The sequence below is a fragment of the Petaurus breviceps genome, unplaced genomic scaffold, assembly GCF_028583685.1.
Source record: "Petaurus breviceps papuanus isolate PSGF00001 unplaced genomic scaffold, PetGlider_PUasm1.0 188, whole genome shotgun sequence".
In the NCBI taxonomy this organism is placed as follows: domain Eukaryota; kingdom Metazoa; phylum Chordata; class Mammalia; order Diprotodontia; family Petauridae; genus Petaurus; species Petaurus breviceps.
In genome coordinates, this window is record NW_027185804.1 from 36,714,046 (window position 1) to 36,722,807 (window position 8,762).

General features: G+C 61.0%; 2 protein-coding genes across 5 annotated transcripts in view; both read left to right on the top strand.

Annotated features, from left to right (window-relative positions):
• DGKZ (diacylglycerol kinase zeta) overlaps nt 1-5,475 on the top strand; it is a 63,489-nt gene extending 58,014 nt beyond the window's left edge. For all 4 annotated transcript variants that reach the window (XM_069091520.1, XM_069091518.1, XM_069091521.1 and 1 more), the window contains 11 exons: nt 199-299; nt 390-472; nt 570-639; nt 768-808; nt 2,563-2,708; nt 2,822-2,853; nt 3,271-3,314; nt 3,585-3,705; nt 3,976-4,009; nt 4,168-4,267; nt 4,437-5,475. In XM_069091520.1, coding sequence (XP_068947621.1) covers nt 199-299; nt 390-472; nt 570-639; nt 768-808; nt 2,563-2,708; nt 2,822-2,853; nt 3,271-3,314; nt 3,585-3,705; nt 3,976-4,009; nt 4,168-4,267; nt 4,437-4,553 — 889 coding nt within the window. In that variant the 3' untranslated portion in view covers nt 4,554-5,475. The remainder of the gene's footprint in view (nt 1-198; nt 300-389; nt 473-569; nt 640-767; nt 809-2,562; nt 2,709-2,821; nt 2,854-3,270; nt 3,315-3,584; nt 3,706-3,975; nt 4,010-4,167; nt 4,268-4,436) is intronic.
• Nucleotides 5,476-6,538: 1,063 nt separating this feature from the next.
• MDK (midkine) lies at nt 6,539-8,255 on the top strand. The gene is made up of 5 exons (XM_069091524.1): nt 6,539-6,694; nt 6,895-6,974; nt 7,066-7,227; nt 7,377-7,538; nt 7,855-8,255. The coding sequence occupies exons 2-5, from the start codon at nt 6,896-6,898 to the stop codon at nt 7,878-7,880; spliced, it is 429 nt and encodes a 142-aa protein (XP_068947625.1). The 5' UTR covers nt 6,539-6,694; nt 6,895; the 3' UTR covers nt 7,881-8,255.
• Nucleotides 8,256-8,762: the final 507 nt, after the last annotated feature.

Genomic DNA, 8,762 nt, shown 5'->3' on the forward strand with positions numbered 1-8,762 from the left:
CCCCCTGCCACACTCAGCCCCTGGCCAGTGCTCCCTGACCCCTGATGGCTCTCCCTCTGGCCCTCCCCCTGCCAGCCAGGGCTCCCTGACCACTTGCCTGCCCCTGATGGCTCTCCCTCTGGCCCTCCCCCTGCCGGCCGGGGCTCCCTGACCACTCGCCCGCCCTGATGGCTCTCCCTCTGGCCCCTTGTGTCTCAGCCAGCAGCCTGTCCCCGAGCAGCTGCGGATCCAGCTACGCCGGGTCAGCATGCACGACTATGAGGCCTTGCACTACGACAAAGAGCAGCTCAAGGAGGCCTGTGCGTGAGCCCAGATGGGAGCAAAGGGTGGTGGGGGCCCCATCCCCGGGCCCAGCCCCAGGACTGACAGACGCTCTGTTGTCTCCACAGCCGTGCCACTGGGCACTGTGGTGGTGCCAGGGGACAGTGACCTGGAGCTCTGCCGGACCCACATCGAGAGGCTGCAGCAAGGGGTGAGGAGGGTTTGCCCATGCCGCACTCCCTGTCCCAGCCTTTCCTTCATGGCCAGGCTGTGGGCCCAGCCCCTCACCTTCCCTTCTTCCCAAGCAGGAACCCAATGGAGCAGGAGCCAAGGCTGCATCAGGCCAGAAGCTGTCGCCCAATTGGTGTTTCTTGGATGGTGAGTTCCTGCCCAGGAGTGGCGCAGGCGGGGCTTTGTCCTGGCAATGCCCAGGAGGGCGGGGCCCCTTCCTGGGCAGGGGAGCTCAGGCATCCCCTAGAGCTCCTCATGCCTTTTCTCTCCCACAGCTACTACAGCCAATCGATTCTACAGGATAGATCGAGCCCAGGCAAGTACAAAGAAGGGCCCCTGGGCAGCCTCCCTCCCTCTTTCCCATCCTGCCTGAGCTCCCCACTCAGCCACAGGATCATGCCCGAGAGAGTGTGGTGGCTTGGACACCCCCCGGCCCATGTGCTTTCTGTCCCTCTGGCTCTGGCTCTTTCCTCCTCTCCTTCTACAGGGCTATGCAGAGTCTGTAGTCTTGGGTCTTCGTTGTAGTCAGGGGAGCAAGTGGCAGGCCGTTGAGGGCAAGGAGTCCCCAGGAAGGGGAGATGTGAGAGGACTAAAGGCCCCACGTACGGAAGGTTCACTCTGAGAGGAAGGCCTTCTCTGCTGGCTTCTGATGAGCCTTGGGGAGAACAGGCCAGCCAGAGGGCAGGAAGGGATCTCATTTGGAATGGGGGAGTGAAACGTGGGGACCCTGGAAAATCAGTGGGCCTCATGTGGAGGATGAGGAATGGAGATGGTCAGCACCTCTGGTGTTGGAGGCCCCTGGCCCAGCAAAGACAAACAGGAACCCGGCCCTGCCTTTGAAGAGCATGGCTTTTGCAAGTAGAGAGAAGGAAATGCCATCAGGAGTGGGTTTGGGGAAGGCAGAGAGCATGAGGGAAGCTGTCTTCCCACAGAAGTCTTTCTCTGAGCTGAGTTTTAAAGGGAGTGGGCTGGGGGACTGAGGGAGTGCATTCCAACCCCCTAGGCCTGGGACAGCCTGGGCAAAGGATTGGAGTCAGGAAACAGCTTGTAGGCCAGCTGGGCTAGGACATAAAGCAGGAAGGGCTGAGTCTGCAGCCAGGCTGAAGAGGGGCTGGTGGTGGAGGGGGTGGCAGCCCTGAAGGTCTGCCCAGGGAGAGTGAAGGCTGGAAGGAGGGAGAGCCTGGGGCCAGCCCAGGGCAAGCCTACGCTGGAAGGAAACGGAGAAATGAAGGGCAGGCCTGTGGCTCCAGACCCCTCACCCTCTGCCTCACTAAGGCTGGTGGCCAGAGGATCCTTGTTCAGGTACCAATGACTAGGCCTGGATGGGGGAGGCCGAGGTGCCAGCAGGGATGGGATCTGGAGGGATAATTGGGGAAAGCTCCACTAACCATTGGAAACCTGACCAGGACGAGAGAGGAGATTCAGAAACCCCCAGGTATTTGTTAAGCAGAGCTGTGGGGGAGACACAGACCCTGCCTTCAGGGAGCTCTGTTTATTTGGGGAATCATTGGGGTTGTGCTTCAGTCCTTTCCCTTGTCACCAACTCTTCACAACCCCATTTGGGGTTTTCTTGGCAAAGACACTGGAGTGCTTTGCCATTTCCTTCTACAGCTCATTTGACAGATGAGGAAACTGAGGCAAACGGGTGAAGTGACTTGCCCAGGGTCAAACAGCTTCTAAGTGTCTGAGACCAGATTCAGACTCAGGGACATGAATCTTCCTGACTCCAGGCCCTGGTGGTCTGTGCACTATGGTGCCATCTAGTGGCCCCCTTATGGGGATGAGTCAAGGAAAATAGTCATTAATACAGTATTAAGAAGGCTCAGTCAGTCAGTAAACATTTATTGAGTGAGGGGTGTGTGTGTGTGTGTGTGTGTGTGTGTCTGTATACATACACACAATTTATATAGGTGCTATTTCATAATAAATATATCATCAAATCTCTTAAGTCCACAGGAGGGGTGCAGGCAGAATACTGTTGTCCCTGCCTTCCCCAGGGCCCCATGAGGGTGGGTGCCAGGGCGTCACTAGTGAGAGAGGGCCTGGGCCTGACTAGAGACTTCCTTACAGGAACATCTCAACTATGTGACCGAGATTGCGCAGGATGAGCTCTATGTGCTGGACCCAGAACTGCTGGGCACCCCTGCCAGGCCTGCCCTTGAGGCCCCACAAAGCCCTGGCCCCACCTCTCCACCACCCCCATCCCCCAGGCCCAGGTGTGCACCCTCACCTTGTCCACAGAGTTCCTAGGCATGCAGAGAAGGGGGGCCCTTGTGGGGTGGGGGGAGTAAGCCCAGCCCCAAATGACAGCCTCATCGTGTCTCCCCAGGCCAGACCAAGGGGACGCCATGCCCCCAAAAGGTGAGCAGCCTTGTCTTCAGTGTGGACTCTGGGGGACCCCCTCTAGCTGGAGAGCCAGAGGCCTGAGTTGGTGAAGCTGGCAGAGGGTGGAGGATGGGAAGCTCTTTTAAGTCTCTAAGGCCCAGTGGGTATGGTCCCTCCCCTCTCCTGGCCCAGCCCATCCTTCCCCTAGATCCCCTCAAATCCATGGACAAGTATGAAGCCTTTCTCGGTAGCAGAGTGCCCCCATCCCTCCCCAGCAAGCTTGAATTTTAACGGGAGGGGCGAGGCCATGCCAGACCTGTGCAGCCTGAGGAGAAAGGGAGTAAATGCAAGGGTGGACAGGAGCTGGGGGTGCGCTGGAGAAAGATCCTGCAGCACAGGCCGCCTCCCGAGCCCCCCCCGGCCTGCCTGTGACCCAAAGCTTTTGCCCACTAGGTGAAGGCTTGATAGAGGCTGCCGAGAGCAATGATTTCTGTAAGGTATTGCCCCTCCCCCAGCAGGAACGGGCTCTCCTTCCCATTCCAAACTGTGGCCACCACGGGATGGAACCAGGAGGAGGCTCCTCCCTCTCAGGTGTGCTCTGGGCTGGGCCCGGACCGGGGCCCCAGGGGGCCCCAGACTCTGGGACGACTGACTGGGGAGGGAGGAGGGTAGCCCAGGGACAGGTCACTGGTCCCTTCAGGGAGAGTTAGAGGGAGAAAGGAGCCAGGAAGCCCGGCTCCCCAGTCTCCGGCCTCCTGTCCCCTCAGTTCCAGGAGCTCCACCGAGCAGGGGGAGACCTCATGCACCGGGATGAGAGAGGCCGAACCCTCCTGCACCACGCGGTCAGAGCTGGGAGCAAGGAGATCGTCCGCTATATCCTGGACCATGGTGAGAGCCCAGGGAGCGGTCCCAGACCCTGCCTGCCAGGGGCGGGAAAAAGCCCCTGGATTGACTCAGGAGGCCTCCCCCCCTTGCACCCTCAGGCCATAGGCAGGTGACTCCCCTCTGTGGCTCAGCCTGCTTCTCTGTAAATCAGTTCAGACTAGGTACCCTTAACTCCTGTGCCCCTCGGGGTGGGCTTGCCTTTTTCCTTTACATCCACTTTTGGCCCAGGGAGTGTCTCTGACCTTCCCTTTCCTCCCTTCCCTCACGTTCTAGCCCCGACAGAAATCATTGATGCCGTAGAAGAGAAGTGAGTATTTGGGCACTCAGCCCTGCCAGGCCCCTGCCCCTCACCAAGCAGCTCACTCCTCAGGGGGGAGGTAGGGAGGTGAGGGCAGGAGTGCCCATGGGGCTTGGGGGTGGGGCCCTTGCCTCATCCTGGATCCCACCGAGCTCCTCCCCTTGCAGTGGAGAGACGTCCCTCCATCAGGCTGCAGCCCTGCGCCAACGCACCATCTGCCACTACATTGTGGAGGCGGGAGCCTCACTTATGAAGACTGACCTGCAGGTGCCCAGGATGGGGAGGCCTGACCAAGAGGGCGTGGGGCTGGGCTGGTGCTCCTGAGTGGGCAGGAGAAGGGGGACCTGCTTCCCCCAGCCCAGGCCTGGGTGGGACCACGTGAGCCTTTGGGAAGAAGCTGGGGGCGGAGGAGTTCTAGGAGTTAATGCCTTCCCAGGGTGATACACCGAGGCAGCGGGCTGAGAAGGCCCAGGACACTGAGCTGGCCGCCTATCTAGAAAACCGTCAGCACTACCAGATGATCCAGAGGGAGGATCAGGAGACAGCTGTGTAGCCCAGGGACCCCAGGAAGCAAGCCGGCGGGGCCGGGTCTTCCCCTTCTCCAGGGCCAGGATGGGGGGAGAGGCCCAAGCCCTTGGCCTCACTTGTTCACACTGCTACATTCCACTGGGCCAGGCGGACAGCAAACCGTGGGGGGACCCCGCCTGGGGAAGGAGCCCCATGGCTGACCTGGGGCCTGCAAGACTTGAGGGAGGCACCCAGAGATCCTGGGGCTACAGCCCATCCCTGCCCCCATCCTCTGCATGCTCCTCTTGCCTGGCTTTTGAGCCCCATCTCGATCCTGGAGGCCCAGGCCTCCAGCCCTGACCAGGAGGGTTGAGGGAAAGCAGTTTCCTGAGGGATGGGCATTGCCCAGCCAGGAGAGCCAGTGACCCTGCCCGCAGCAGCCAAGACTAGTCAAGACTGCCCACATCCCAGCCACTGTCCCCAGGAGGCCAAACACCATCTTCCGCTGCCTTAGTGAGAAGTTCCTAGGATGGAAGGAGGGAGATCCTAGGGCAGGGGAGAGGCCGACTTGGGGGGAGGTGAGCCTGGGCCTGAATAGATGGGAGCAGGAGGCCAGGGAGGGTCAGCCTTCTAGAAGCCATGAGGGGAGAAGGGGTCCAGAAAAGGCCTAGGAGGGCAGGGGAGAGAGGCAGATGGAGAGGGGAGGGGGTTCAATGCTGCTGGCCTCTGGGTTCTCGTCCCCTCTGGATCCCAAGCCATCCTGCCCCCTTCACCTTCCTGGTGGAGCCTGGCCCCCCACCCCACCCCCCCATTGCCTTTCGCACGCCAACCCATTTCATCGCAGACGGGGCAGCCCCTGCCCGAGGTGCACATGGGGGGTGGGGGAGGGTACCCAGGGAAGCTTGTCACGGTGTCATGTTTACAGCCCAGCTGGGTGTGACTCAGTAAAATGGATGTTTTTTTCCTAACTGGTTTGTCCTGGGGGTTCATGGAGGCCTGGGCCGCTCCTGCTGAATGCAGACTCCAAGTCACAGGGCAGTGGGAGGGGTGAGGGCAGTGGGGTCAAGCTTCTCTGCCGGGAGAGGCTGGGCAGTGGAAAGGAGAGTGCCAGAGCCGTGTGCTGTGTCTGAAGGGCAGGGCTGGGCCCCATCCCACTCCTCAGGGCTGGGAACCCTTACTCCGTCAGCTTCAGAAGAGGCAGGCAGTCTTTCCTTCTGTACCTTGGGAGTGTTTAGACAAGGGTTAGGTTCTCCTGACCACCCTTCAGCTGTAAAGAGGAGACACAGCCAAGCCAGAGAACTGAATTCAAATCCTGATTCTTCCATAATTGCGACCTTGGTTCAGTCACCCTCTCCTCCCTGAACCTCCATCTTTTGGTCTAAATTTAGGGGGGTGGATTAAATGATCTCTGGGGTCCCTTCCAGCTTTGACCTGGTCATTGGAATTCTGGGGCCCTCTTGTCCTTGATAAATGCATTGTTGCTGTCCCCCCAAAGCGCACAATCCAAACTGAACCTCGCAAGCGCCCCCCCCCCCCCCCGCCTGCCTTCTGACCTTATTCTTGGGGGGAGGGGGCTCCACTGTGCAGCGGAGGAAGGAGCCACGCCGGAGGTGGGCTTCCCACCCTCCGTGCCCCCCGCTTGGAGTTTGTGCCAGGTCACTGAGGGTGGGACAGGAGCAGCGAACTCCGGGGCGGCCCTGGTGGGGGGGGGGACCCCGGGCACCCCCTCAGCCAGCTGAGGGAGGACAAGCTCAGGCTGACTGCAGCCACTTGGGGCAGGGGGCCACAAAGGAGGAGATCGAGGCCCTCGGGGCTCCGGACACCCCAGGGAGCACACGTGCTTGCTCGGGGCTGCGCCCTCAGTTTCTCCCAGAGTGCGGGCGGCCCGGGCTCCCCCGCGTTTGGGGGCGTCCTCGGCCCGGCCGGCCCCTGGAGGGGCGGAGGCGGGGGCTGGCCCCTCGGGGAGGGTCGGGGCGGACCCGAGTCCCTCCCCTTAGTGGGGAGGGGGCGGGGGCCCATGTGACCGGCTCAGACCGGTTCTGGAGACAAAAGGGGCCGGGGCGGGAGGAGCCTGAGCGGGGCTGCGGGACGGGCCGGGGCGCGGGAGGCAGCTGCGGCCGCGGACGGAGCGGAGCCCAGAGCAGGCGGCGAGCGACGATCGGGGAGCAGCGCCGGGGCCGGGGTCGAGTGAGCGAGCGGGGGCTCCGGGAGGGGGCCCCGCGGGGCAGGGGAAGGCGAGAGCCCGGCCCGGCCGCTGGGGGTCCCGCACCCTTGGCCGGCCGGGCCCGGCTCGGGAGAAGAGGGGAGCGCCCTGGGGGGGAGGGGGCGGCCGGGCCGGGGTCCGGGCATCGGTCGCGCTGAGCGCCGGCCTCTCCGCCCCACCCCAGGATGCAGCTCCGAAGCTTCCTTGTGCTCACCCTCATGGCCCTGCTGGCCCTCCCCTCGGAGGCTGCAAAGAACAAGAAAGGTGATGGGGCCAAGGGCCATGGGGAGGGGGGGCTCAGCCTTCCCTGGGGCCCGGGGAGCTGATGCCAGCCCGCCTCGGGCCCTTGTTACAGACAAGGGGAAGAAAGGCAGCTCCGAGTGTGAGCAGTGGAACTGGGGTCCCTGCACCCCCAGCAGCAAAGACTGTGGCATCGGCTTCCGGGAGGGCAGCTGCGGGGGCGAGACACGGCGCCTCAAGTGTAAGGTCCCCTGCAACTGGAAAAAGGAGTTTGGAGGTGAGGAGAGCCCCCCCACACACACACCAGGGCTGCAGAGTGCAGAGGGACGGGGGGGGGGGGGCGGTGCGGGGGCTGAGGGCAGGGAAGCGAATAGGCAGCATGCCCCGGCCAGCACTGGCCCTCCTTCTGCCTTCAACCTTCTCTAGCTGACTGCAAATACAAGTTTGAGAGCTGGGGCGCGTGTGACAGCAGCACCGGCACCAAGACGCGCCAGGGGACCTTGAAGAAGGCTCTCTACAATGCCCAGTGCCAGGAGGCCATCCGAGTGACCAAGCCCTGCACCCTCAAGGCCAAAGCCAAGATCAGAGGTCAGTATCTGGACAGCTCCACCTTCCCCTTCAGGTCTAGCGGGGAGACCCTGGGCCGGCAGGTGGTGTCCCCCAAGTCAGAACCTCATCACCTGGAGTGTGGGTGGAGATGCCCTGCCTGAATTAGTCCTTCCCCCCGGAAGGACCTGTGCCCCCAAGAAGGCTGCTGTTGGACAGATCCATTCTCCTGGGGAAGAGGGAGGTGGCAGAGGTAGGGAATGAAGGGGGGGGATGCAAGGCTAGAGCTGGAGGAGGAGGGGCAGATCCCCCCACCATTCCTTCTCTCCACTAACCCCAGTCTGGTTTCTTTTCACAGCCAAGAAAGGGAAGGGGAAGGACTAGACCCTAAAGCATCACCTGACAAGGGTGACTCCCAGATGCCCTGTCCCTTTCCTCCCTCCACCATTCCCCTTCCCCTTCTCAGCCCCCCCCTCCCCAGAACTTATTCCACACCAGGTGCCTTGTTTCTTATCATTAGCTTTATCAATCACGAAGCCCTCCTTCCCACTTTCCCTCCATCATTCCTAGCCCTGCCCCGGAGCCCTGGCATGAAGGGCTGGAGGGCTTGGGGCAGGGAGGGAGGGACCAAGCCCTCAACTCCCTGCCCTGGCTCCTCACCCCAGTGATGTGAGCTCCGATTTCAGCCTAGCCCCTTGTTCAAGCCATCACCTTTATTAAAAAAAAGAAAAATAAAGTCTTTTTTTTTTTCCAATAAAAGCCTTTTGTTTTTAATATATAAAAGCTCCCTCTCTATTAGTTTAGCTGCAGTTTGGGGGCAGGATTCTCTGGGGCTTAGAAGGAAGAGGAAGGGACAAGGGTAGAGATCCAGAAAGCTGGGACTGGAGTGCTGACCAGAGAGGAGGACCTTACCCCACTGTTTCCAAGCTGAGCTCAGAATTCATGGTGCTAATGGGAAAAGCAACATCTCTTAAAAAATTAAAACCATGTACAAAACCTTTCTCCCACGTGCCCCACTTTGAATCCTTAGATTCTTTTCTCCCCAGTGATTTCTAAGCCAACTACCCCACTGGGCAGAGGGGTAGGGCCTGAGGAGATAGAAGGGAGTAACCAAGCTCAAGGTCTCCTCTGTTCAAAAGGATCCAGCCTTCCTGGCCCAGCCCAGCCCCAGAGCTCCCTTTGTGGAGCTGGCATGAAGGAAACCGAGCCAATGCCACTGAAGAACAGGCCCTTATACAGAAACTGAGGCTCAAAGAAGCAATGACC